Here is a 25,928-nt window from a genome sequence, read left to right on the forward strand (position 1 = left end):
GTTAATTCGTGATGGTCGGGACCGAGAATTTCACGGACTAGCGATTAAAAGCCCGAAAGGTCTTGTCAAGCTTCTCAGACACCGGCGTGCAGCTGGGTTAAGGCCAAGGTCATGTGACGTAACAACTACCGAGGCTTACTGCGCCTTGGCAACAGATGGATAAAAAATGGTAAACTCTCCATTATTCGTGTTAATTGGGACCCGACGATGCCCGGATAGTTAAAATCCTGTAAAAAAAAAAGTAATAAACCCGGATAATCCGTTCACGGTAAGGGCCGTCTTCGAATTAGTCTCGGCTTAAAACAATACGGCACTGCCTAGCCATTAGTTCACGGTCATTTACAACAGCCGAAGAGAGAAAGATAAGATCGGGCTGAACTTGCACACATAAATTTTGGGTAGCCCCCCCCCCCCCCCCCCCCCCCCTTCCCCTCCCACTCGTCCAGCCGAATGCCAGCCAGACACGTCACTCGCCAGGCGCCTGCCCTGCATTGGCGGGTGGAAACAAACAAAGGGAGACGGGAAGCAGAAGTCAGGACATCCCCCTCAAGTTTAAAGAGTGACAAATGTGACAGCTGAAAGGGGGACGACACAAAGGGTCGGTACAAACAGCGTTGCAGCACAGTGTCCTTATTTATTCTGTGGTTGCAGAGTTTGGCGGCCCACGCAATGGCTTGCAGTGTTTGTCGGACGCCGGCCCGCGTGACGTTAATTTTAAGCGCTGACAATTTTTACTTCTCTTTTTTTTTCTGCACTTTTAAATCGTCCCGGATTATCCGATTCCCGAATTAGCGCGTCACGGATTAACGAGGTTCTACTGTAATAATAATGGAATAAATGGTTGACAGCCGATTAGGATAATTTTGCGTTGTAACTCACAAACTAAGCATCGGGCAGAAAAAAGCCTAGGCGTAGAAAATGTCCGCAGTGAAATTCTAAACAAGATATCTCCGTACATTATTCCTCTATCTTGTAGTGTTTTCAAATTATGGTCCAATCCAGCCCAGTGTTATTTTCTGAAACACTAGTTCTTAACATTTTTTTTTAACCCACAAATAAAGCATCGGACAGGGGACCCGATAAAGCCCACCGTCCAGCGACATTATCCAGCATGACTCGGCTGGGGATTGATTTTGGATAGGTTTGGTTGACGGCAAGCGCTGGGTGAGGAGAGGCGAGCCGAGTATATGCGACCAAGACACCCGGGTAGACGGGGGGAGTGGAATATAAGCGCCAGTGATGAGAGGGGCGATTAAGCCGAAAGGGGGGAAGTCTGGTGACCTTGAGTAGTTTACTCATTTCCGTCTGCACACTTCTCGTGTTCACGTGTGTTGACAAGCGTAGACACAAATATTTTGTTATAACTTGAACCTACAGACGTAATATTATTCGTTGTATTATACACGTTCATCTTTTTACTTTGGTATAATGTTTTAACATTAAATAGTAAAGTAAATCAACTAGCGTATTTTTAATCTTTGCCGAGGAATTCCCAGTGGTCCAATACTTACGTGAACCATACTGTACCAATTTTGTCGTGAGGTAGTAAACAAGCCCCAGAAATGTTTATATGTAGCGGCCTCCCGACCTTTAACCAGAGGCTGGGGAATATAACACTTGCCGATCCGAGCCACACACACTCAGCAACTCGACACAGCGTTTGATGGAATAAGTAAAGACAACGTTTAACAGACTTTTTAATACGGCGCCACTGATTGCGCTAAAATTATTTTGGCGCAATTTTTGTATCCCACATGTGACCATTTATAATTTACTGTAAGCATGGATAACAAAGTTTACACGATAGACGATTCTTTATTTTATATTGTACGAATGCTAGAATCGTTTTTCACGTATCTGCTGCATACTTCTGCAAAAGACACGCTATCTGTAAGTACCTAAATCTAGAATTTTTATTTTGTCAATCAAACTCGGTACTTTGCGATTCATATTAGGTTTGAAGTATTACTATGGCCTTTCTATTTAGAAGACTTTGACCGCAGAATCGTGTGTAACCGCACACACTGCACTTACTTTGTTACGGACACTCAGACGAAGCAGATACTGTGGCTGACACCACGAGACTGGCAGCAGCTTGTGTGCCGCACGTGTTTATGGCGGCGTGTGGCGCGCTCGTAGGCCGTGCGACAAACTGTGCGCGGCATGCAAAAAAAAAAAATTCAACATTTAATATTTATCTTTAAAATTTATTATTTTTATTTTTTCACCCGCGTTTAGTGAAAACTGCGGATGCAAAGTCCGCACAAAGGCGGGCCGTCTATACTGTGCGTGCTTGCCGACCTATTAGAACACAGGCGGTGTTTTATGCCTTTTGACCTTGGTCACATCGAAACATCGCGGTTATGCAACAACGCGGGTGAAAGTTATGTCCCCCGACAACCGCGTTAAATAGGGAGTGTACTGTATTAATATCTATAGTAAATGCATGGGTCGTAGCAACATTAATTAATTCCCTTTACAGTACTGCTAATAATCCACACTTAATTCACAAAGTCACTATTTACTCTAAAATGCAAAATAACATTTTATGTTATTAGTGTTAAAAAAAAAACACACAAAATAATATTATTTTTAAAACTTACCTGATTCTGAAGACTCCGATTCAGATGGTATATATTCTGATCCCGATTCACTTAGCCCGTCTTTGTCTGAATCACACATATTATCGTTTACGAAACACAAACCTTACACTCATTCAACATATAACTTCATGTATGTAACACAACTAACAAAAAATAAATGTCTAAACATATTGTTGTAAAGCATAGTGGTGTAAGTCAGACATACACCACTTTGGCTGAAAACAATAATACCAATCCATTGTCATGTAATATGTGTGCTGCCATCTGTGAGTTATTTTACAAAGCTATGACTTACACCATTTTTCCACAAACCATTTTTAGGTTGTAGGGTGCATTCCTTCATATAACTCAGAATAACAGAAAAAGTGACTTACACCACTTTGGCTTTAACCGGCTCATATCACTAGCTGATTTTTGAATACATAAAAAGTTCATTTAATTATTTTGCAGTATTGAACTACGTAACACAAGGCTAATTTTTTTTTTATTTTTCATTTAATTACTATTGTCTCATCCGGAACTGTACTAATATATGTATATGAAAAAAATATTCATTATGAGTAGCATATGTTAACAGCACTGAAAACAGGCTAATATAGTTGAACACTTAAAATTGGGGTAAATAAAAAACAGTATTTTGATTTCAAGGGTTTTAAGAATTTTTATTTTATTCCTTATTTTCACAAGTGAATACTAATAACTATGCAACACTTACAGTCTAACTTGGGAAATTATTGTAATAACGTAAATTTCTGTCCCTTCAGGTTTGCATAAATAAGGTTCAATGTATAAAAGTTTTGTTGGTGATAAATTACAGTATCATTTATATGTTTGGAATAAGTTATTTGTTACAACTCCATCAGAGGAAAGTGTATGTATGTATGTGTGTGTGGTGTGTGTGTGTGTGTGGTGTTTGTGTGTGTATGGTTTGGGTTTGTGTTTTGTTTAAATATTAAATATAGTGTTGAAACATTTCTCTTTTAATGGTTGTTTTGCAAAGTAAGTTTCCAGAATAATACTTTTTTATAATTACATATTAGGCGTGCAATATATTTGTGGAATGGTACCAATAAAGGTATGAAAAAATCGACTTAGTAAACTTCAGAGGTTATGAGTGTAAAATTTTTTAATTTACTGTATTTTTCATTATAATAAGCCCTAAATGAACACAAAAATACTCTAATTTCATTTTCTATCAAACATCCTTGCCTGGATCCATCCTAGTAGAAAGTTTTGTGGATTAAAACACTGTTTTTTTTTTTTTTTTGTGATTTAGTTATGAAAGGAAACAATTATGTATTTTGGGTCTTTGTATTTTTTTCATTCAGCATTGGTAACATGGAAAAAAAACCCGGTGGCCATGGACTGCAATAGATAACTCACTTCTACCACAGACATTAAAAGAAGCTGAATGCAATAGTTGCAACTGTGTATAAATCAATATTCGGAATTTATCTATAAACATTGCGCAGTAGCAGCTGTTATGCTGCATTTCTCACCTGTGAAACGAACACAATTCTAAAACCAAACAAATGTAAATAAAAGTTACAATAAATGTGGCTCTATATTGCGGAACTAAAATAACCATGTGATGTAACATTGCAAAACCCTGCCTTCCCCAGCTTTTAAAATAATTTTGTTTTAGGAATTTATATGATTTTCGTCATTAAGATGAATCTGCTTATTATATAGTGAAAGGTTATGGTGAACTAGTTCTTTCTACTTGTATTTTATTATTGTTAATATTCTTGTTAGTAATTTTGTGTTTAGATGTTTTAATTAGAAAAGCCTTTTAACTTTACTTTTAGTTTAACTTTACTTTTAGTGGTTCTCATTTTTCTTAATAAGTTATTATGTGTAAATGTATTTTTTCAGTGTGTAATTTACTTTTTATGTTGGAAATTATTCAGACGCTTTCATAATTCTAGAACATTTGCTATTGCGTGAGTAAAAGAAAGGACAAGAGACAAAGTGTTTAGTGAAAAATTTAACAACTGTGGTCCATTATCTTTTTGTCGCCATCCCAAGAAAACCTTTCTTCTTTGGTTTGTACTGTAGACGCCAAGCAATCATAGGACTTTTTTCCAAAATGAATGGTGTATGTGAGCATTCAAAACATTTTGAATAACTCAAAATTAATAAATGTTCACGGTTTTCGAGCAGGGAATTTTCGTTTGTATGTTATGCAAACTGTGCGTACCTGTTGTAAACATTGTGTAATGGCGGACTGTGTTTTGTTTTAATGCAGTACTGAAAAAGAAATCTACATAAAGTTCTGCAAACTTTTTTCCTTCAGTAAAGACTGCTTAACCAAATTCATACCTAGAAAAATTTTAAACATCAATAAACATTTTTAACAAACATTTTTTTTTTTGAAGTGTTTATGAATGTTGCAAGTCAGGTCGTCTTCTAGCCAGGCCAATCTGAGTTGTTATTTCCAAAGTGGTAGAATATAGGTTTTAAAATGTAAATGAGACCACTTTTTATCAATGTTATATAAAAAGCTATTAAAATAATTCTAAGTTTTTCGTAGAATGGTATAGATTTTGCATAATTTTTGAAACACTAAAATTTCCTGTCCCAATAAAAATGCTGTAAGTAAACTGTTATTCCATGTGGAATTTAGCTAGGTATTGTACACTTTCAGAACACCACAACTTTTGAACCCACCAAAATCAACCCTTTATTTCTTATTCTTTTAATGTTTCCTGCTTAAGAAGTACTTTTGGTTTTTCTTTTTATTTTTCCCTTATTTTCAGATGCAGGTTTTACTGTATTTTATGTAGTTGCTGCTGATAGCATCAAGGTGTGAAGTAAGCATTAAGCCATCCTAATTCTTGATTTGCATTGTAATGTACATTTTGTTTCCCTTTTAGTACTGTTTTGTATATTGACTGTGTGCTTGAACTATGTAACATGTTGGTAATGACACAGTTATTTTTAATTGTATAGTGCATATTTTGTTTCAGTCTGGAGCATTTGTTGTTTTAAAAACGGACATGGTTAACCCAGAGGGTGATCCGCCTATTTGGAAAATTGATGGAAAAGCTCTTCTACAGAAGTATGTGCCGTTTCAACAAGATGGCAAGACATTGTACAAGAACACATCAACTGTAAGTATATCAAAATAGTTTTTATAGTTCAACTTTTTACAGATGGATTTAGATTAACTATAGTTTTTCTACATCCTTCATCACCGCACATTCTCGCAGAACTTATACAGTGAAACCTCTCTGAAACGACCCCTCACGGTTCCCAGGAATAGGGTCGTAATAGAGGGGGGGTCGTAATAGATTTTTCCCGAAATTTTCAGTTGATTTCGACCCCCCCCCCCCCCCCCTTCCCCCACCATCAATTACTCGTCAAGAAACCAGCCGTACAATGGCAGGATGCTGTCACTCACAATGCCAGTCGGCTTGCTTTAAACCCACTTCAACCTTCATGACAAGTCCGTCGCCCTACAGGCCACCTCTAAAGAAAAGACAGTTTATTTTTAGTGATTAGTTTACATGTACGTTTTCTTGCTTTCCGTAGTTAAATAGCTATGCAGCAAGCTTTAAGGTCAAAATTATTAAATTAATAAGTTTCAAAAAGATGGTATTTTCAATGCGCTGGATTTAAGAGATGATATTCTAATGTAGAACACAGCTTGTCTCTGGAATGAACAGCGCTTTTATACGGCTGCAGTGACTCATCGGCAGCATACGTCTTAGCTTGGTTTGAGGGAGGGAAGGGGGTGGCTTGCTGCAGTCTGCTGTTCCTCTGCCAACTATTAATACTATTAATACCCAATTTTATGAACCCCGGATTTTACGAAGCATCAAGATTACGAATATATTCTCAAGAACCGTAAAAAAAAATCGGAAATTTTGACACTAGGTACAACCAAAATCTGTAAAAAAAAAAAACTCATAACAAAAGCTTTTAAAAAGATATTATTTACCGCACAGCGTATATTTTGTAAGGGCTTTTCATATTCTAATGTTCGTATAAGAAGAACAAAAAAAATCGGACATTCCTTTTAAAACACGACGGCCGTAGCTTGTACGACGTAAGTGGGAGCGCGGGAAATTCGTCAAACAGGCTGGCTGCAGCTCTCCTTCCTTTGTTCATTCAAGGTTCATCCCTCCCAGATTCCACAAACCATCCTGTCTCGCTCTCTATCTCTCTCTCTCTCTCATCCCCCACCCTCCTATTTTAACTTCTCCCACCTTCTGCGTGAGAAACTGTGTACAACCTTATCCCCTCGACCCTTCCCACCCCCTCCTCCCCCCTCGTCACCTCTTCCTCACTCCGTTGCTTTGTGCGATGAAAGCCAGGTTGTATACTCCATTCCCGGTAAAATAAAAACATTTTGAAGACCCCTCGGCACCTACTCACCGTTAAGACTGTATGTAGTTATGGTACAATTTGTTTATAAGTCACAGAACAGTATTTCTGCTGGAAAATCACCGAAACTTAAAAAACTTCTTGTATGGAAACATTTAGTAGGACCATAAAAGTATTTATTTACCGCAAAAGAACTATACTCACCATTCCCTCCGTTCAACAATACGGGTGGGTGACGCATGGCTACGAAGCGTTTCCCTGTCAACATGTTTCACACTTCAAAAAAAAAAACTTTTTTACCTTAAAAAGTGTCACTTAGGGTGGCTGGATGGATTCAATATTCACCATAACATCAATGACCATAAAGCGAAAGTAATTCTGTTCGTAGGGTTAACTAGCCACGATGTTTTTTTTTTTATTTAAATAGTTTTTAGGCTTAGTAAATATGTTTATACCAATTTTTTTCATAATGTTAAATGTATGCTGCAGTGAATGGTGGAAAGTGTTTTAAATTTGGCTTCTAAGAGCACAATGTACGGTAACAGCCTATAATCCCCTCAGTAGTAAACTGGCACGGTAAAAATAAAAATAAAGATAGCGCCCCTCAGTAGCAAGCTGGCATGGTAAAAATAAAAATAAAGGGTCGTATTATCTGCTCTCCACAATCTACACCAGCCACGGCAGCAGAGTAAAAAATAAATTCTGCCTGGACAGCGGATAAAAGAGGCATAAGTGACACAGACTGGACTTGTCAAACTTGTACTTTTTGCTCTACAATGCTGTTTCAAGACCTAGAACCACAAGGACCGCAGTTTAAAACATAATACCCCACAAAAGCAATCTAAAACATTCTTGGCCACCTACCATCTCCCCTCTAATTTATCAAAATAAAAAGTGGGTGGATGTATTACGTGGTTGTATACGGTAAACAAAGATGTGATAATAAGTTAAATTTGTTTAACTTCAAAAATAATTTACGATTTTGAGAAGCGGGATAGTTTATTTTACCGTGCTGTTTAGATAAAACAGCATTTATCTTTTAAATATTCAGTGCAACCGCCCCATCATTGTTTTAAATAATTTAATTTATTTTAAAATTTACACAAGTAAATTCAGAATTTTTTTTAGCAGTAGACTAATGCAATGCAAACTTAAAGAGTTCTGCTTAACGTTTAACATAAAAGTAGGCCTTTTTACAAAACCATCACCCATACAATGGCAACATCCAGCACTGAATATAACTCACCCGTTAAGTCATAATATCCAACAACGTAATTGACGTGACAGCTGGTCATTATGTTGTAAACACTAATACGTGCTCTACATACGTAACACACCAACGTATGTTTTAATGAACATGTAAGTTAAGTTACATATTCCACACTGTTAACTTTCACTTCAACAAAGAAATGTTTTAATGTACGAGGGGGAAAAAATATACACGTAAACTCATTTAATGAAAAAAAATCAAGTTATATTAAAACTGCCCTACTTTTTAAAAAAGTCCTTAATTGAGGTCTGTTTCTGCTTAATGGCAGCTTTCTCGACAAATTCTTTCAATTTTGTAAAGTGAGACCACATCTCCTCACTTGCACCATGATGTCGTAGCATTGATGCATAGACGTCTCCAGCTTTGAGGACGTCTCTCGTTGTGGGAACGTCTTCGAGTTCTTCCATTTCTCCTTCCCCCTCTTCGTCACTGGAGTCTTGCTGTAATTTTCCGGCATCATCAAGGGCACCGCAAACTGCGACGTCATCGTCCACTCTCACAAATTCCTCAAATGTACAGTCTGGGGCCAAATGCTGCCACATTTGATCGTCGCAAGGCCTAGTAACAGTGCAAGGGGAAGGTGTCAACACTGTCACAGGGCCCAGCTCCGGTTCCGTTGAAGGGCCTGGCTGGGGTTCGGCATCCATTGTCGGCGGGTCGTCCGGGTCTTCAGAGTTGGCAGCAGCAAGAGGCACATGGACGGTAGCCTCTTTGTCGACTGGTGTGACAAAGTGGGCATGTCGGAAGCAGTTGGCGATAATTGTAGGCTGCACGGCCCTCCAACTAGCAACAATTGCTTCTATCCCTCTAAATACATCCCACTTCTTGACATCTTTGCCAATTTCCATTTTTAAAACCATGCTCCGCACGAGCATTTCGCGGAACTTCAGTTTCACTTGCTGTATTATGCCTTGATCCAGAGGCTGAAGCACACTGGTGGTGTTCTTTGGCAGGAACACCAGTTCAATGTTCCTGAGGTTGTCGACAGCAGGATGTGCTGGGCAATTGTCGACAAAGAGAACAACTTTTCGGTTGGCTGCGCCCATCTTTGCATCAAAGCCGCGAAGCCATCTCATGAACACCGTTGAAGTCATCCATGCCTTTTTATTAAAATCGTAATCACATGGAATTACATTGCCCTTGAATCCTCTGGGTTTCTGGAATTTTCCTATCACGAGAGGCTTCATTTTGTCACTGCCGTCCATGTTGCAGCACAGAAGGACGGTGAGGCGCTCTTTGCTTCGCTTTGCACCCTTGCACATGTCACCTTTCATAGCTAGAGTACGATCTGGCATCAGATTATAGAACATCCCCAGCTCGTCCGCGTTGTAAACATCGCGAGGCGGGTATCGGCAAAGGATGTTTCCAAGCAAGGGCAACCATTCGTTCACAGATTGTGGGTCGACTGACGCACTTTCACCAACGATTTTACGACTCGATATGCCATGACGAACTTTAAAACGATCCAGCCAACCGTTTGAACATTTGAAGTTCTCAATGCCTAACTTCAAGCTTAATTCGTCTGCCTTTTTCAGCATCATGGGTCCGCTTACAGGCAGGTTTTGCGCCCTAAGCTGGCCAAACCACTCCAGCATTGCTTCCTCCAGATTCGCATGTGTTACGCCCCTCAAATTCTTCAGCTGGACGTTGCGGCCGTCCTTCAAAACGGCATTTACTATTTCTTCCCTTTTTTTTATTATTGTGAAAAGAGTTGATTTCGGAATGCCATGTCGTCGCGCGATATCCGTCTTCGACAGCTTCTTCTCATCCACTTCCTGTATTATCTCGTACTTCTTAATGAGTGACAAGCTGGCTCGTTTAACACTCATTTCGTCAAAACCGCAAATCCGTATGAAATAAAACAAATGTGTAAATCGCCAACAGTCGTCACAAAACCCAACCTTTCAGGTAACCAAATCGGGGGGAAAAAATTTGCATAAGTCGTCAACAATAGTTCACAAATTCAAGCCAGAAAATATACCAAGTCGCGACTTCAAAAACTAAACATTGTTAACCAATAGTAATTAAAATCAAGAGAAAGCCAGCAGGTAGCTTTGCCTAATTGGGTATGACATTAGACACTCGCAAAAAGCTAAACGTAAAAACGTCGCCACAAAAATCTTTAACTGCGCACCCTGCCAGCAAAAGGACGTGGAATGGGGGTTGTCAAGTGCTGACAGCGGTCGACAGGAAGTGGTATCTATTTTTAGATACGCGCTGCCTGCAGCAGTACAGCACTCGGCAAGAGAAACGCAGTAACACGCTACTAACTACAAAAAATTTATTTTCCATCCGATTTTCTTCGGATTTTCGGCAATTTTTTCACGGTTCCTCGAAATCGGGTTGTAATAGAGAGGTGGTCGCAATAAATGGGGTCGCAACAAAAAGGTTTTACTGTATTACTATGCTGCTGCAGAGTTGTTGGTGTTTGGCATTGTGTACAATTTTTTTTGAAGTTATACTTTCAAAAGAATTTCTTTCTTTGCCACTTGATGCATCTCAAATAACAGGTGAAAAATTAAAACGTAAAATTCTGTTTTTTGCAATGTGTGTACCATAGAAATGAGGTTAGCGTTTTATTTAAAAATGAAAATATTTTGAAGTGTAAAGTAGGACACCAACATAAGAAATAAAAATATTCACAGGTGGTGTTCCCCTAACTAAATACACTACCACCCAGATTTTATGTATGCTTACAGTTCCACAAATTGCATTATTAAAATCGTTACCTTCGTAAAATTTGGGATGGTCCACTCGTGGTAGGAAATCTTTTTGTATACAGTAGAACCCCGATTTTGTGAACACGGATTTAATGAAAACAGCAATTTAACGTAAAGGTTTTCAGGGACCATCAAAAAACACCAATTTATTAAAATAATAATTAGAGCTGGGCGAACCTCAGTTCTCTGGTTTCGAACCGAACCGTATCGAACCGAGCCGAACCGAACCTCATACAGAAATAATTGTTTTGAATTAAAATGAACCGTTGACCAGCATTTTGGTCTTTAACTGAATGGTGAGAAAGAAAGGTTCTCCAGCCATATGTAAAATTAAAACATTATATAGCTTAGCTTTAGTAAAACATTGGAAAACATTTTATAAGTAAAGTTTATGCAATAAATAATGAAGGAAAGAAAACAGTTTAGAGAAAATCATTATATACCAACTTTTAATTCATTAACAGGGTGGCCAGCCAACCGGGAAATCGGGAAATACGGGAAATAGCCAGGATTTCTTAAAAAAACCAGGAATACCGGGAATCAACCAGGAATTTTTATTAGAACCGGGAATTTTTTTATGAAGTAACGGTTACAATAACATACGGCTGTTAAATGATCACGTTCACCACCCGTCGAAGCACGACAGCGTGCTCGTGTGCTATATTTTGTGAAAGTTAATTTGTTCATATTGCATTTAAAAACTTTTGTAGTACGTAAGAAACCGTTAACAATTCAGACTTCCATACTTATTATGTTTCTGTATTCAAAAGCAACAGCATTTTGGCTGAAAACGTTGTTGTAGGGTGGTAGTAATTTCTCGCACTGCATGTTGGTAGCACTAGTTTTGTATGTATATTTGTTTCTACTTTGCGCTCATGTTGTTGCGTCACGGTATCACGGATACTTTTCTCGAGTTTTTTTAAAAAGTTTAGTTGTGCGGGACGTTGTTTTGAATTTTTTAAACTAACATGTAATTGGCGCAGACTATCAAAATGTGAACGAGTTCGGTCACCACGTACAATGACAAATATACGGAAGAGTTTGAATGGGTGGAGAAAGATCCAAAGTGCAGGACACACGCTATTTGCAATTTGTGTAATGTTAAAATCAATATCGGTAGCATGGATGGGAAGAACAGCATTAGCCAGCCACGCAAGAGAGGCAAAACACGTGCGTTTGGTGTCAAGTAATTTTTGTGACGTGAGATTATAAATTTTTTGTTGGTGGTAGGTTTTGTTTTAAGCAAGTTCATTGATTTAATTTTTAAGCCTATAGTTAAGTTGTCTATTGTTTAACGCCAATAAAACATCATATTGTGTGTGCTTTGTGTAACAAAAATGCAAATTGTAGGCAAATATTGATAAAAACCACCCTTGAAAAAACCTGGAAAAAACCAGGAATTTTATTATCCCAGAAGAGTGGCCACCCTGATTAAGAACTTCCATGTAAATTTCGAAAAAGACTATCTTCCTTTTTCAGTGTACACTAACCTTCATTTAAAAAAATATTATATAATAAATATGACGAACATTCAGCATAAGGCCACATAACATATTTTTGTGGTAGACATAACCAAACATTTTTAATAAGTAAAACTTTTTAATAGGACATTAAAAAAATGTCTAATGTGAATTAAGTTACCTATCTACATTACAAAACCCGCTGACTGCAGTTGCTGTTTTCTTGGAAGAATGCTGCTCGTCAGAAGGTGGTTCTGGGTCTTCTGGGTCGTCATTATTTTTCTCGATTTGGAAAACTTAAACAACGTAAGCCTACTCATCGCAGATCACCTCAAGAACAATAATAGTGTAAACGTAACGTAAGAAGTGTGGTTATAGAAATTTGCGTCAGAAAAAAGAAAACACGAGAAATAATGATGGCTGCCCCGACTACGCTAGTCAACTTAGTACCGTGCTGTAAAATTTACTGGACCAGTACTTTTAATACACAAGATTAAATTAATATTTTCAATATCTGACTGTTATAACCAAAAAGGCCAAAGAAAATAAATACATCCCAGTAATTTAAAATACGTAATATACGTTATCATTTCCTACCGCATTTGACTTGTGTTAACTTGATCACGTCAGTTTTGCCCAAATACGAGAGTTCTCGTCCATGCACTTTAGTTTAACGTATGGGGTACACAATCTTTGGTGATTTTACAACACTTCTCGTACACGCACTATAGTTAAAGGTATAATATACACAACCTTTGGCATTTGTATGATAGTTTATATTACGTAGTACAAGAAATGCATACAAAATTCTCTAGAGTAAACAAAAAAACAAAGCGTGCCTATGCGAGTTATGCAACGATTAATATGAATTTTTTTTTAATTTTGTCTGCGCTTGAAACTGTTGATGCGACGATTATGCGATAAAAGTCGGAATATTACAAGTAATGGAATTTTGTTGTGCTGTTTTGTGGATGTTCTCAAATGAGGGTTATAAAATTTGAAATATGTAATTTTTTTTAAACGAACGTTCGGTTTTTCGAATATATATTTAGAGGTTTCGAACCCTTACGTTCGGTTCGGTTGGAAATTTTCTAACTTCGCCCAGCACTAATAATAATATAGATTTCCAAAAAATGAAAGTAAATTGTAATGGAATCTTATTAAAAAATACACTCTGTGGTGTCAGTAATAGAATGGAGGTACTATATATTAATATGTGCCTTTGCATCATCTGTCCAAACATGAAGGAAAAAAAAATTGTTCAAAAAGTTGCTTAAAAACTTCGGGTGCTGTAACTGAATTGCGTAGGTGCGTGCCATTGCGCGCGCCTGGATAGATAGACTGTCCGCGACACATGTCATGAAGGGTTTCTTTGTCCGCATCCCCCTCCTCCTCCCCTATACCTGGCTTGACTCACCACGTTATCTTTCAATCACGCCCGCATAGTAACAGTGCTAGCCAATAATCACACGTTTCCAAATATTCCTTTTCCCATCCTCCAGGTATTTTCAACTTGTGATCATGTCACACCAATACGCCATTATCATTATTCTGAGTAAGAGCTTTGTGCACGGTGTTTAGTTTTTGGAATATGTTTTTATAAGTGCTGTTTGGACTTCGATTTTTTGCTTTTCTTCTTGGATTTTGACTACAGATTGCGATTGGAATTGACTACACTGCCTGTTGACAACCTGCTTAGCTTTTTTATTGGTACATGACTTTATCTACTGTTTTTGGATATCGGCTTTAAGTTTTTTTGACGACTCGTATATGTTTTTTCAGCTTTGATTGTGAAATTATAACAGTATGAGTGGGAAAAAGCGTACTTCATACACGCTTCATACACGGCCAGTACAGCCTGGGCGGGCGTACCCGCGGCACTGACAAACCTTCCACAGCACGTATTCAACTATCCTAACTACCTCGTTGTTAGAAACATGCTGACTCCTCTTCTGGGTTTTAGACAATTTACTTGTGAGTGCTTAGGCCTATTTTCCTTCAAATATCCAGCACTTTATTCCTCACCATCTTCTATTTGCTAGAGCGTGCCGGCTGTATTCTTTGCCAGCAGTCATTCCTTAAAATAACGACTGTCAACTGGCTAAAATATCCTCCTTTTTTTGTTTAAAATATTGCGTTTTTGAAAAAGAATTTACGGTTTATAAATTATTCACAATAAGCACCGCTAATGAAAGCGAGATCATATGGTATCACAACCATGTAAGTAGATGGCAGAAGGTAGCACAGGGTCATATGAAATTTAATCTACTTTATTTTCGTAACTAAATAAGTTAAGCGGATTATCTGTGATTTTGGATTATCCAAGGTATTCCTGTCCATTAGCGCGGATAATAGGGAGTTAACTAATTGAAAAAAAAAGCGTTATTTTGCTACACAGACAATGAAACTCACAAAAAACATGGTTTTCCAATAAGAGTCATTCCGTGTGAAATCATCGAATTTTAAAATTAATAGTTGCTTGATCATTTAAAAAAAAATTAAAATTTTTACCCAAGAAAGTCTAACCAGGAAATAGCTCAAAACTATTTTTATTTAATTTTTATCTGCCACCATTTTGAATCAGGGCTTGATTATCTTTGCTACTGCGTGCAAAAATAAGGCCTCTTAAGGTTTTTTAAAAGTTTATTGTTGGCCTTGACTAAAATATAGACATTTCTTGTCTACTGATAAAAAGAGAACATTATAGGCTTACATAAAATGTATAAAAATATATTAAATACACTTGGAAAACATAAGAAAAATGACCTTGAAATATGCCAAAATATTTAACATTTTCAGCAATTTTCATGACCTTGTAAGGTGACTTGGGGTTGGAACCAAAAAACCAAAATTTCTGTGTAATAACTACGGCTAGAGTACTTTCCAGCTGTGTTGAGTTAAAGTAATGGTTTTAAGCCCTTAATGCTTTTTTTTAGCATCAAAATTTCAAAATTTTCAAAATTTGCTAATTTCAAGGTCAAATATGTGACCAGATAAAATTTTTCTTTTTATGCCAAAAAATACATCTATTAGTGATTATCAAAAAGTGCTAGTTTCATTTTGTGGTTCAAACTAGTTTAAAAGTTAGAGTTATTTGAAACATGTGTTAAATTGCTATACACGTAAGTAAGTTACTTATAATTCAACAGTTGTTCATGTTTTCATATTCATATTATTTTAAAATATGTCTTTGTCATTAAAATTAAATTACACTTATACATTATATGTACAAAAAGGTTTAGTAAAGAAACTCACAATAACATTAGTAGGGGGAGCACGCCGGTTCTGGGAGAGAGTCAACAAAGCGACAGGTGCACCTGCACCTGTCGTGCACCTGTTGTGCACCTGTCGTGAACAGGTGCAGGTGTGACAGGTGTTTTTTTCGACAGGTGTTTTTTTTGACAGGTGTTTTTTCGACAGGTGTTTTTTGACAGGTGTTTTTTGACAGGTGCATGTGTGACAGGTGCATGTGTGACAGGTGTTTTTCCTGACAGGTGCTTGTCTGGGTTGGTGACGTCACGTGGAGGGTGGTTGGATGTATTGATCGTGAGCCAACTTCGGTAGGATCGATATATCTCGTCGGGTAACTTCGGGCGTGTTCGTTGCGGAGGGGGTGGTGGAGGGTGAGGGGGTGTGTGTGTATGTTTCTAAATGAGGGGGCTAGGTAGCGCTAGTGTCGCGCCCCGGAATTATTTTTACAAGTATAAAAATGTGAGGGGTGGCGACGGTTGGATTCGAACCTTCGTTTCTGGATCGTTAGTCCGTCATGCTAACCACAGGACCACGAGACCATATTGGAGAAAATAATTTCAGATGTTGTATATATATATGCTTATAAAATATTTATTTTTTTAAAAGAGAAGGTATATATATATTTTTTTATAGTGCTAGTTCTGCAAATTTAAAAACGGGCGGCCGCCATGTTTATTTTTTTATAGTGTTAAGCGGTAAATTTAAACGAGGCGCATCGGCTGCTATGCGGCAGCCATGTTTATTTTTTTATAGTGCTAGTCGGCCAATTTAAACGGCGGGAAATTAAAAAAAAAAAATGTATAGTGTCGGCTGCTAGTCTGCCGCCATGTTTTATTTTTTTTATAGTGCTAAGCGGGAAATTTAAAAAAAAACGGGCCGTCCGCCATGTTTATTTCAACATTGGAAAAAAAAATAATAATTTTGACTGCTAGGAAGTAACCAGAACAGCCAACTTTGGAAAAAAAAATTAAATAATATTATATATATGTATGACAATCGATGGCTGAAAGTCCACATCTTGTAGTACAGCATACCAGGCCGCCGTCTTGTAGCATAGCACACCAGGCCGCCATCATCTTTTAGCACAGCATACCAGGCCGCCATCTTTTTTTTTCTTCCCCATTTATAGTTTTTTTTTTTTCATTTATCTCAAGTTTGAATATAAAAGAAAGTATTATTTCGTCAGCCACTACTCTATGACTATAGTTGTAGTAGTAGTAGTAGTAGTAGTAGATGCCAAATTTTGAAAAAAAACACACACACTGAAGTGTAGCCATGTTTTCTTATAGTACTAGACCAGTATAGTCATAGTATGCTTAATTTGGTGTGTAGCATGTCTGTCTATAATAATAATAAATAAAAAAAAGCTATAGGTATTACTTATGTTTATAGCGTGTTATGATAAAAAAAATTATACTTTACGTATTTCAGCAAATTAAAACTAGGATGGGGGGGGGGGGGGGGGGTGGTGGTGTGTAGTAGGTGAAAAATATTATAGTATGTATGGCGCCACCGGTTGCCGGCTCAAGATTGGGATTGACTAATCGATTGTGAGCCAACTTCGATAGGATCGATAAAAAAAAGTATGCTTATTACGTCACTTGTCATTTAAAAGAAAAGGTATTGTGCATTTATAGGCATTATATATATATATATATATATATATATATATAAATTAAAATAAATGTTTTCCCAAGGGGTGTTGGAGCCGCGCAGACGACGATGGCGCGTACTCCCAACGGCCCTTTCGTTCGTCCCCCCCAGTGTAAATTAAATAATGACTCAGACAGCCAGGTGTCCGCATAGGGGACGCCGCTCGCAGAGGGGTGCCGGCTGCAACCGAAGACCGCTTCGAACCCTCCGTCCCCCCATTGTCAATTTTTTTTATTTAAATAATGACTCATACACTGGCAGCTGTCCGCTCGCAGAGGGGTGGCGACCGCCGCAGCCGAAGAGAGTTTAAATGTAATTTCTTCCAAAGTTAAAATATATATATATTTTTTCCCCAACACTTAAAAAAAAAATATTACGTCTATCTGGTGTGTTAGTTACCTGTACCTGCCATTTTATTAATACCAGGTAAAAGTAACTTGTAATAATAATAATAATATTTTGCCATAGTCTCGGAAAATATTACGTCTATCTGGTGTGTTAGTTACCTGTACCTGCCATTTGATTAATACCAGGTAAAAGTAACTTGTAATAATAATAATATTATTTTTGCCATAGTCTCGTTTACGTAAATGTTTCTGTTCAACTATAATGTATGTATGTATATATTATTTTTTCACACAGCAGTTTTTTTTTACGAGTAGCGCATTGCTACAAAAATTATATTAAATAGTACGTTTATTTTTCCAAACAAAAACAGAGTTTTAAACATTAACAGCAGTCTACCATGACCGCATAGTTCTTTACACGTATTACCAATTTTCTGCATACTAAGTTACCAGCCACAAGTAACACATAATGGGTATTGAAATAATGTAGTCAACACAACGATATTACTTAGTTTAAAAAAAAATTTTTTTTTTACCCCCTCCCCTACCCCGCTGGGCGTCCATTGCCATCAGCTTGGCCACGACTTCGCCGCTAGGCAGAGCCGGCACCTTCTGCTTCGTAGCAGGTAGCCGGACCCCTCTTTGTTCGTCGGCTGTTAGCGGCCGACCCCAGGGACATGTCCCAGAGGGGCCCGCCACCAACAGCAGCGGCGAAGTCTTGGCCGGCGGTGTTGGAGGAGGAGGGGGAGACGACGGCCCTTCCAGCAGGTCTTCTGCGAAGAAGGCCGCCGCAATGTCTGCTGGTATACCGGTCCCCACACCCTCCTCCACCTCTTCCTCGAAGAAGGAGGCCGCCAACGCTGATGGTATCCTTTCCATTTGTCTTGGGGTTGGGGAGATCTGTAGAACGTCACACAAATTTCAGGCATCCTATCAAGAGGACGATTTATATAAATTTAAAAAAAAACAGGGGAATATTTTATTTTTACGTTAAATCAGGAAAGATTGAATATACTTTGAGAGGCAACTTGAAACAAACTTTTATTTTTACGTTAAATCAGGATAGATTGCATATACTTTGAGAGGCAACTTGAAACAAATTTTTATTTTTACGTTAAATCAGGATAGATTGAATATACTTTGAGAGGCAACTTGAAACAAACTTTTATTTTTACGTTAAATCATGATAGATTGAATAATATGCAAGCTAACATGGTAATAGGGAATATATTTTTTTTCAAAAACATCTCTACACATTTTCTTTAACATACCGACGGTTTTTCTCTCCACACGCATAATGGAAAGGATCATGGCGCGGCGCGGTGGGGGCAGGTGAACACACCTCTCTCGGGTTAAGTTTTTTTTCTTTTGTGTGTGGGGGGAGGCGGAAGAAGCGCTGTTGTTTGCCTTCAACCCCCACACACACACACATATATATACACGCTTGAAAACCCTCCGAGCAGGGGAGGAGTGGTGAGCGCTGTTGTGTTCCTGCAACCACTGCTCGGAGGTTACGTCAGCAGTGTTCGTCTCACTGGTGAACGTAATCAGAGGGAAAAAAAAAAAATGGAAATATGTACAATGATTAGGAGGGATCGGGCGAGACACGAGTTTTAAAAGGACACAGATTTTTATGTCCCCAAGGTAATGTGCTGACACCGTCTTCAGAAAGCCAACGCTTATCGTCTCCTGAAGACAGTGCTACCTTGTTCACTCGCTCCGTAAACACGGCGTGGCCTCGCGAACGGAAATGGTATTGACTGCCTAGAATCCGTGAATTTTTAAGCAAGCAATCCAGGTAATGAGGGAACAGAAGTGATCGGATTACGTTGGCCTTAACTCCTTTCGCTTTACGCATACAAGAACCATCCTCCATCTTGTATGCGTAGAGTTTCGGGCGAAGACCCACGTATTCTGTAATGATCTTGCCAGCGGCTTCATCTTTCATAACCCCTGTTACACCCTTGTTGACTAAGGGGAAGCGTTGATTATTACCTGGCGCATAATTTGACGTGTCGAAACGTGAAGCTAAGTCGCGTCGAATGGAATCGTAAACGTTATCACACTGAACGTGGTAAATTAACGAATCAGTGTCCGAGTACAAGAGATGCAGAGACTGTGGAGGGAATTTTTTTTGCATGTAGTTATAATGAAAGTCGTATAAAATCAATTTTGACAAATCTAAAATGGCGACACCCGTGTACAAAGGTTTATTGAAGGTTATCGAACCTTTCTGCAACTCTATGAGAACTAGATTTTCATCGACGATTTGCCGACCCTTGAATGTCGGACGACCAATCAGCTCGGCTGCCCCATAAATACTTTCGTAACACGAAGCGATGCGAATGTCTCTGTGTTTTCTAGAATCCTCTAAACTTTTCCCGTACACAGCATTCGATAGTAACTTAAAAAATGATTTTTCGAAGGGATTCGCAGCCTGGGCATGACGCTCAGCATTAAAGGTTATGTAATCTTTCATCCAGGCCGCCTGTTCAAACCGCAGCACGCGGTGAACCTGGCCGATGACCGCCCCATACCGAACGTAGTGCCGCAGTGTTTTAGCATGAACAACATAATTATTACGCGGCGCGAGAGTTAACAATAATTTACTCATTCGCCCGTTTGGCGGTACGCCATTCACAGGGGCCAGAGGCAGATCTGATAGGCGGTCGTGACAATCATCGGGAAAGGTCAAATCCACTTCCGCGAAATATGACGTATCGCCATCTATGTCAATGGCGTTGAAATCCCAACTCGCATACTCATCCCTGGGAACCCACTCAAATTTGCCCACGGGAAGTTTATCTAACATTGTGTGAGCATACAAAGCGTTTACATCGAAATAGCAGATGTACGAAGACGGAAGGCTCGGGTCGTGAGTGGACATGTGAACATTATTGGCTTTCGCGTGACGTAGACTAACGTTTGTTATACCTCCACGAACGGCTGACTCTAGGAAGAGGTATATATCCGGGTCGGTTATCAGCTCAAGACGCGCACCGGTTGTAAATAAAAGTGCATCCCATGCGAGCGAGGGAGCGGTAATGTAATGGGCAGGATCTAATAAATAATATTGTAAGCAAACTAAACGAAACGACTCGAATATGTCGGCCAGCAAACAAGTATCCACCTTAAGATAACTAAGTGCGTACTCTTTCAATGTGGCACAATGGAAGACGTCCCAAGCATTTTGAGCGTGAGTATAGTCCAGATCACTCACGTCCGTGCCACTCATTACGTTATGGAACGCTTCCTTTGATGGTAGCGAGGCAGTCTGCAAATGTTCACTAGATTTAACAAAATCATAGGGAAACACACCTTTACGAGTAGCTAACTGAAACTGTGCGTCATCTGGAAACATTGAACGGGTGACTTTCAATTTATCTGGCGTGAGATTGCCAGCGAGAGTTTCCAGAGATGAATTTAAAAAGTTAAGTGAATCTATGAATCTAAGACGCACAGTGCGCATGCCTCCTTGCGCATTATCTGAAATGGGTATGTATTTTGTAATGCACTTGTAGCTCTCCATTGTAACTCCAAGGACTTTGACACTGCCGGGGTTCTCCACAACGAAGGAACCGTCCGGCTGTGCAATCCGCCGCGAAACTAAATGTTGCATTAAAAAGTGGGCATCGTAATTTTGCAAATTATGAAAAACCGCGACGAGTTGATTCTTTTGCATCCTGAAAGCCAGGTTGCATTTAGAATGGGCATAACCAAGTATTTCACCAGTAAAATGGCAGTGATCGAGCACCGTCTGCCCAGCCAATACCTTCTGACAGATATGGCAATGTGTTTGACTCGCAAGCCTTGCAGAGACGGCCGGGGTCGGTGTCTTAATAGTAATGGTCTTTGAATAAATATCGCAAACCCACTGTGTCATTGAAACTAATTCTGCGATCATTTCAGCAATACAATTATCACCCTCGAATTGCACATACTTGGTCAAAGAGCTATCGTACCCACATACTAACAAAATGCTACATGCATAAGGCACGTGTTCGTTTACCCGCGTAGTGCTAGAAGACTCGTCACCGGGCAAACAGGTGGAGAAAGGCTTCAGGTAACACTCGGTGTCACAGTACGCAATAAAGCCTAGGCGGTCCTGTTTTGCAAAGTTTGTAAATTGCAAATACTTGTTCTCTTCTGTAGGGAAACAGGTCTGCACTGCTTGATGCTGGCTGCAGAGAACATTGTGTGAATTTAATCTGTCTTCGCTTGTAAAATACTGAAGACAGCGCTCGCAAATCCATTTCTTATGTTGCGTCTTGGACAATTGTGTATGCAATAATCTGGACATTGATTTTATGTAAACAAAATGTAGGTGCTCTGTCGCACCACTCGAACGAATCGCCAATATATTTACATGTCTCTCTCTTCGCTCAGAGGATACGCGAAGAGGCTGGATCGAGGATTCAGATTTGCCACTAAAACATTCGTCAACGATATTCCCCTTAGAATCTACGCAAGCGTAAACATTAATGGAAATATCATTGTTCCTCTCAAATGTTTTAATCTGATGCAGAGTGGAGGGAAACGTCAAGCCATTCGTATTAAAATACACGAGTGGATTTGGATACGAAGTGGCTCGAGAAACATTGCCTTCCACCGTCGACACACCTGCCATGACGGCATACAGGAAACAGTGCTGCTCGGGACACTCAATGTTAACACAAGCTTTCCTATTGTACAAAAACGCCGGCAATTACGTGTGCGCTGCGCCTACCGTGAAAACTCTATAGCTTGAAACATGTACATCCATGTTAATCAATCTTTTTAGAGCCCAGCCACTGCCATGCGCACCGAAATCACTAACGTGTTTATTGATTTCCGGAATGAATGTTGAATCGTAGATTTCCCCTACCTCATCAGAGTGCAGTATCGCGGTTAATGAGTTGTGAAATGAAAAGTTTCACTCTCGTTTCCCTCCGCAGATTCCTTAACAAATGAAGCCGAGAGTGAAACGTAAACTTTAAAGGGGCGAATTAATTCGTTAGTTAAGTCCAGAAAGGGAACCCTACATCTCTGTAGAAACCGGTCCAAGTCCCGATCGACATTTTCAATATCATTTCCAATTCGAAAGTCCACTATCTTGTTAGCAAATGCAGTGTTCAAGGTAACACCCTCCAGGCGAGGCAAGACGTCGGGCCCCTGCGCCAACTCCACCCCTGACCCCCGCCCACCATCGCGAGAGTCAGGGATAGAAGGCCCAGCTTCATTAAGACGGAGTCGCTTTGCCTCGGGGGAAGAAGAACGGGAAGACATATTAAGAGAAAAGAGATAGAAAATAAAGGGAGAGAGAGAGAGGGAAATTACGTTCAACAGTGAGCACAAAGCTAAAACAAAAAGAAAAGAATACAATTTAGTAGACGTAGTTATGGAGTATGGGTTTGACATAATAAATTTAAATTAATTTTTTTTTCTTCAGAAAACTATGATAGATTGTACACGACATCTCCCATCCGTTTGCAAGATTTTAAAATAAATTTTTTTTTAGAGAATATCTCTAGATGGAAATATTTTCTAAAAAAAAAAAAAACATTTACGTATTAATGAAGTAGGAAACGTTAATAAATTATAGATGGTAAATGCGAAAAAATTGTGTGGTAGTAAAAGGTGAAGAAAGTTGAAGTTTAATATTATTTTTCATGTTAAATGAAAAAAAAAGAATATTTCCATTCAAAATGATAATAATATCATCCTAACATTACAAACAGCTTAGTAATATATTATTTTTCATGTTAAATGAAAAAAAAAAAGAATATTTCCATTCAAAATGATAATAATATCATCCTAACATTACAAACAGCTTAGTAATATATTATTTTCATGTTAAATGAAAAAAAGAATATTTCCATTCAAAATGATAACAATAACATCCTAACATTTCAAACAGCTTAGTAAGATATTATTTTCACGTTAAATGAAAAAAAGAATATTTCCATTCAAAATGATAACAATAACATCCTAACATTTCAAACAGCTTAGTAAGATATTATTTTCACGTTAAATGAAAAAAAGAATATTTCCATTCAAGATGATAATAATATCATCCTAACATTTCAAACAGCTTAGTAAATACATTTACAGAAAATTGTATCTATCTATCTTACCTTTGCTGGAAAAAACAGGAGGCGCAGCTCTGCTCGTTGAGGTAGCAGCAGTGCGGCGGCGACTGATCAGAGACTGTGGCCCCTCACAGTCTGTGGCGTTTATATATTTAACTAATGTGGCAATATGGCTGCCAGCGTTTTTTTTTTTTTTTTTACTCTGGGAACCCCTCACGCCGCAGCGCGTTGCGTCTGGTAATTTTTTTTTACAACTTACCACCCCTCCCTCCAGACGGATCTCACCCCAGTAACACAATGAACAGGCTAGTATTCAAATAATATAACAAGTAATAACATTTACAGTTTTTATTCAAAAGTCACTCTTCAAACCACTCCTCATACAATAAATAAATAAATTATACACATAACAAATTACATGAAGAGTTTTTTCACAAAAACGTATTAAATTAAAAAAAAAATAATTTATGACTCTTTAATAAGAGTCCAAAATTAATTATAAAACTGTTCATAATAGACCACACTTATATGTGTTTTTAATTACAACAATAAAATTACATTGAAACGTTTTTTCACAAAACGACGTATTAATTAAAAAAAATATTATGACTCTTTAATCAGAGTCCAAAATTACTTATAAAACTGTTCATAATAGACCACACTTATGTGTGTTTTAAATTACAACAATAAAATTACATTAAAACGTTTTTTCACAAAACGACGTATTAAATTAAAAAAAATATATTATGACTCTTTAATCAGAGTCCAAAATTACGTATAAAACTTTTCATACTATACCACACTTATGTGTGTTTTAAATTACAACAAATAATTGATATGAAGAGGTTTTCTCCACAAAAACCACGTATTAAATTAATAAAGCACAAGTCATAAAACTTACAGTTTGTTATACATTTCTATGAGTACAGTACGTAGGGCTATTTTGGCATTGCTTAGGTCTCTTTCGTGCTGGTTCTGCTGAACGTTGTGATCACCATCTTGACTGACGGGTCCCAGATGGCTGAGGTCTCGGGTTCGAGTCTTGCGCGGTGCATACGTTGCGGGCGCTCTCCGCTGACATTTCTTGCGCGCTGGTTTCGCAGGCTCGATGATAGCTGATGCACAGTCGGGTGAATGCAGTTCTGGCATTTGCAAGGCGTGATTGTAGACTTCGTTGACACTGCAAGGCAATGGCGTGTCTTTTCGCATGTAATTAACTGCACAACGTCCGTACGAATTGCACTGATTAACTTCCAGGGGTAAATCGTTAGTGTCCGGGTTTATAATCTGAACAGTGTGAAAGTGACCGTCACAACTCTCCACATAGTTCTTCAGGATGCCATTATTCCAGATTGAGAACTCCACCACTGATAAACCACGAGACAGGTTTTCATAATGGTTACCCGGATTAAACGACATGTTTACTCGACCGAGGCTCACTCCACACTGAGCTGAGACTCTGTTTGTCTTTTAGCAATTATACGTATGGCTTCCATAAATAAACTTGCAATGTATTCACAGAGGGTGTTACAACACGCTGAATCACAACAGTTCATGGTTTGTTTATTTTATTTTTTAAAAAAGTTTACGTTTCGTCGATAGCTTGAATCCGACATAGGGCGCAAGATGTAATGATTTAGACACTGAAAAGTTTGACTCTTTTATTACTTTTGCACGGTAAATAGGACATAGGTGTCCTACACACGGTGTGTTCAGGTCGTCACCGTCTCCCAACAAAACATTGTACGTTTTCTTCCGACAATGATCAGTTCCGGTACAGCGCTCTATGAAAGTTTCATCATTTTTAACTCTAGAGGTCCTGAGTTCATCAACGGTTGTTGGATGTTTAGCCAGCGGATGGCATAAGTGCACGTAACAGTTCTTATCTTCACAGTGAAATGATGTTAACAGTCTCATGGTAGTATATGGGAATGATTTATCCCAACACATGCGATAATGGATATTATCGCGACACGATTCAAAGTATACAGGCAGACGTTCACAATCCTTCTCAATGTCGTAATATCTAACACGGTATTCGACACAGTGCAGGCTAGAATGCACGTAAAGATATCTAGTTTCTTGACAGTCGTACATTAGCTGCGGTAAAGTGTGAGTTAACCTAGGATCCGCTATTCTGTGTTTCTTCGCTTTTTCTCGCCATCGGCGCGAAGCCAAAGAAATAGGAATGTCATAGAAGTTTCGGTCACTTTCATTATCAATAAA

General features: G+C 38.5%; 1 protein-coding gene across 2 annotated transcripts in view; it reads left to right on the top strand.

Moving 5' to 3' along the window:
- LOC134542734 (glutamic acid-rich protein-like) overlaps window positions 1–25,928 on the top strand; it is a 188,536-nt gene that overhangs the window by 64,684 nt on the left and 97,924 nt on the right. For both annotated transcript variants that reach the window (XM_063387238.1, XM_063387232.1), the window contains exon 4: window positions 5,573–5,716. In XM_063387238.1, the coding sequence (XP_063243308.1) occupies window positions 5,573–5,716 (144 nt within the window). The remainder of the gene's footprint in view (window positions 1–5,572; window positions 5,717–25,928) is intronic.

This window comes from Bacillus rossius, chromosome 1 (assembly GCF_032445375.1).
Source record: "Bacillus rossius redtenbacheri isolate Brsri chromosome 1, Brsri_v3, whole genome shotgun sequence".
Taxonomy (NCBI): Eukaryota; Metazoa; Arthropoda; class Insecta; order Phasmatodea; family Bacillidae; genus Bacillus; species Bacillus rossius.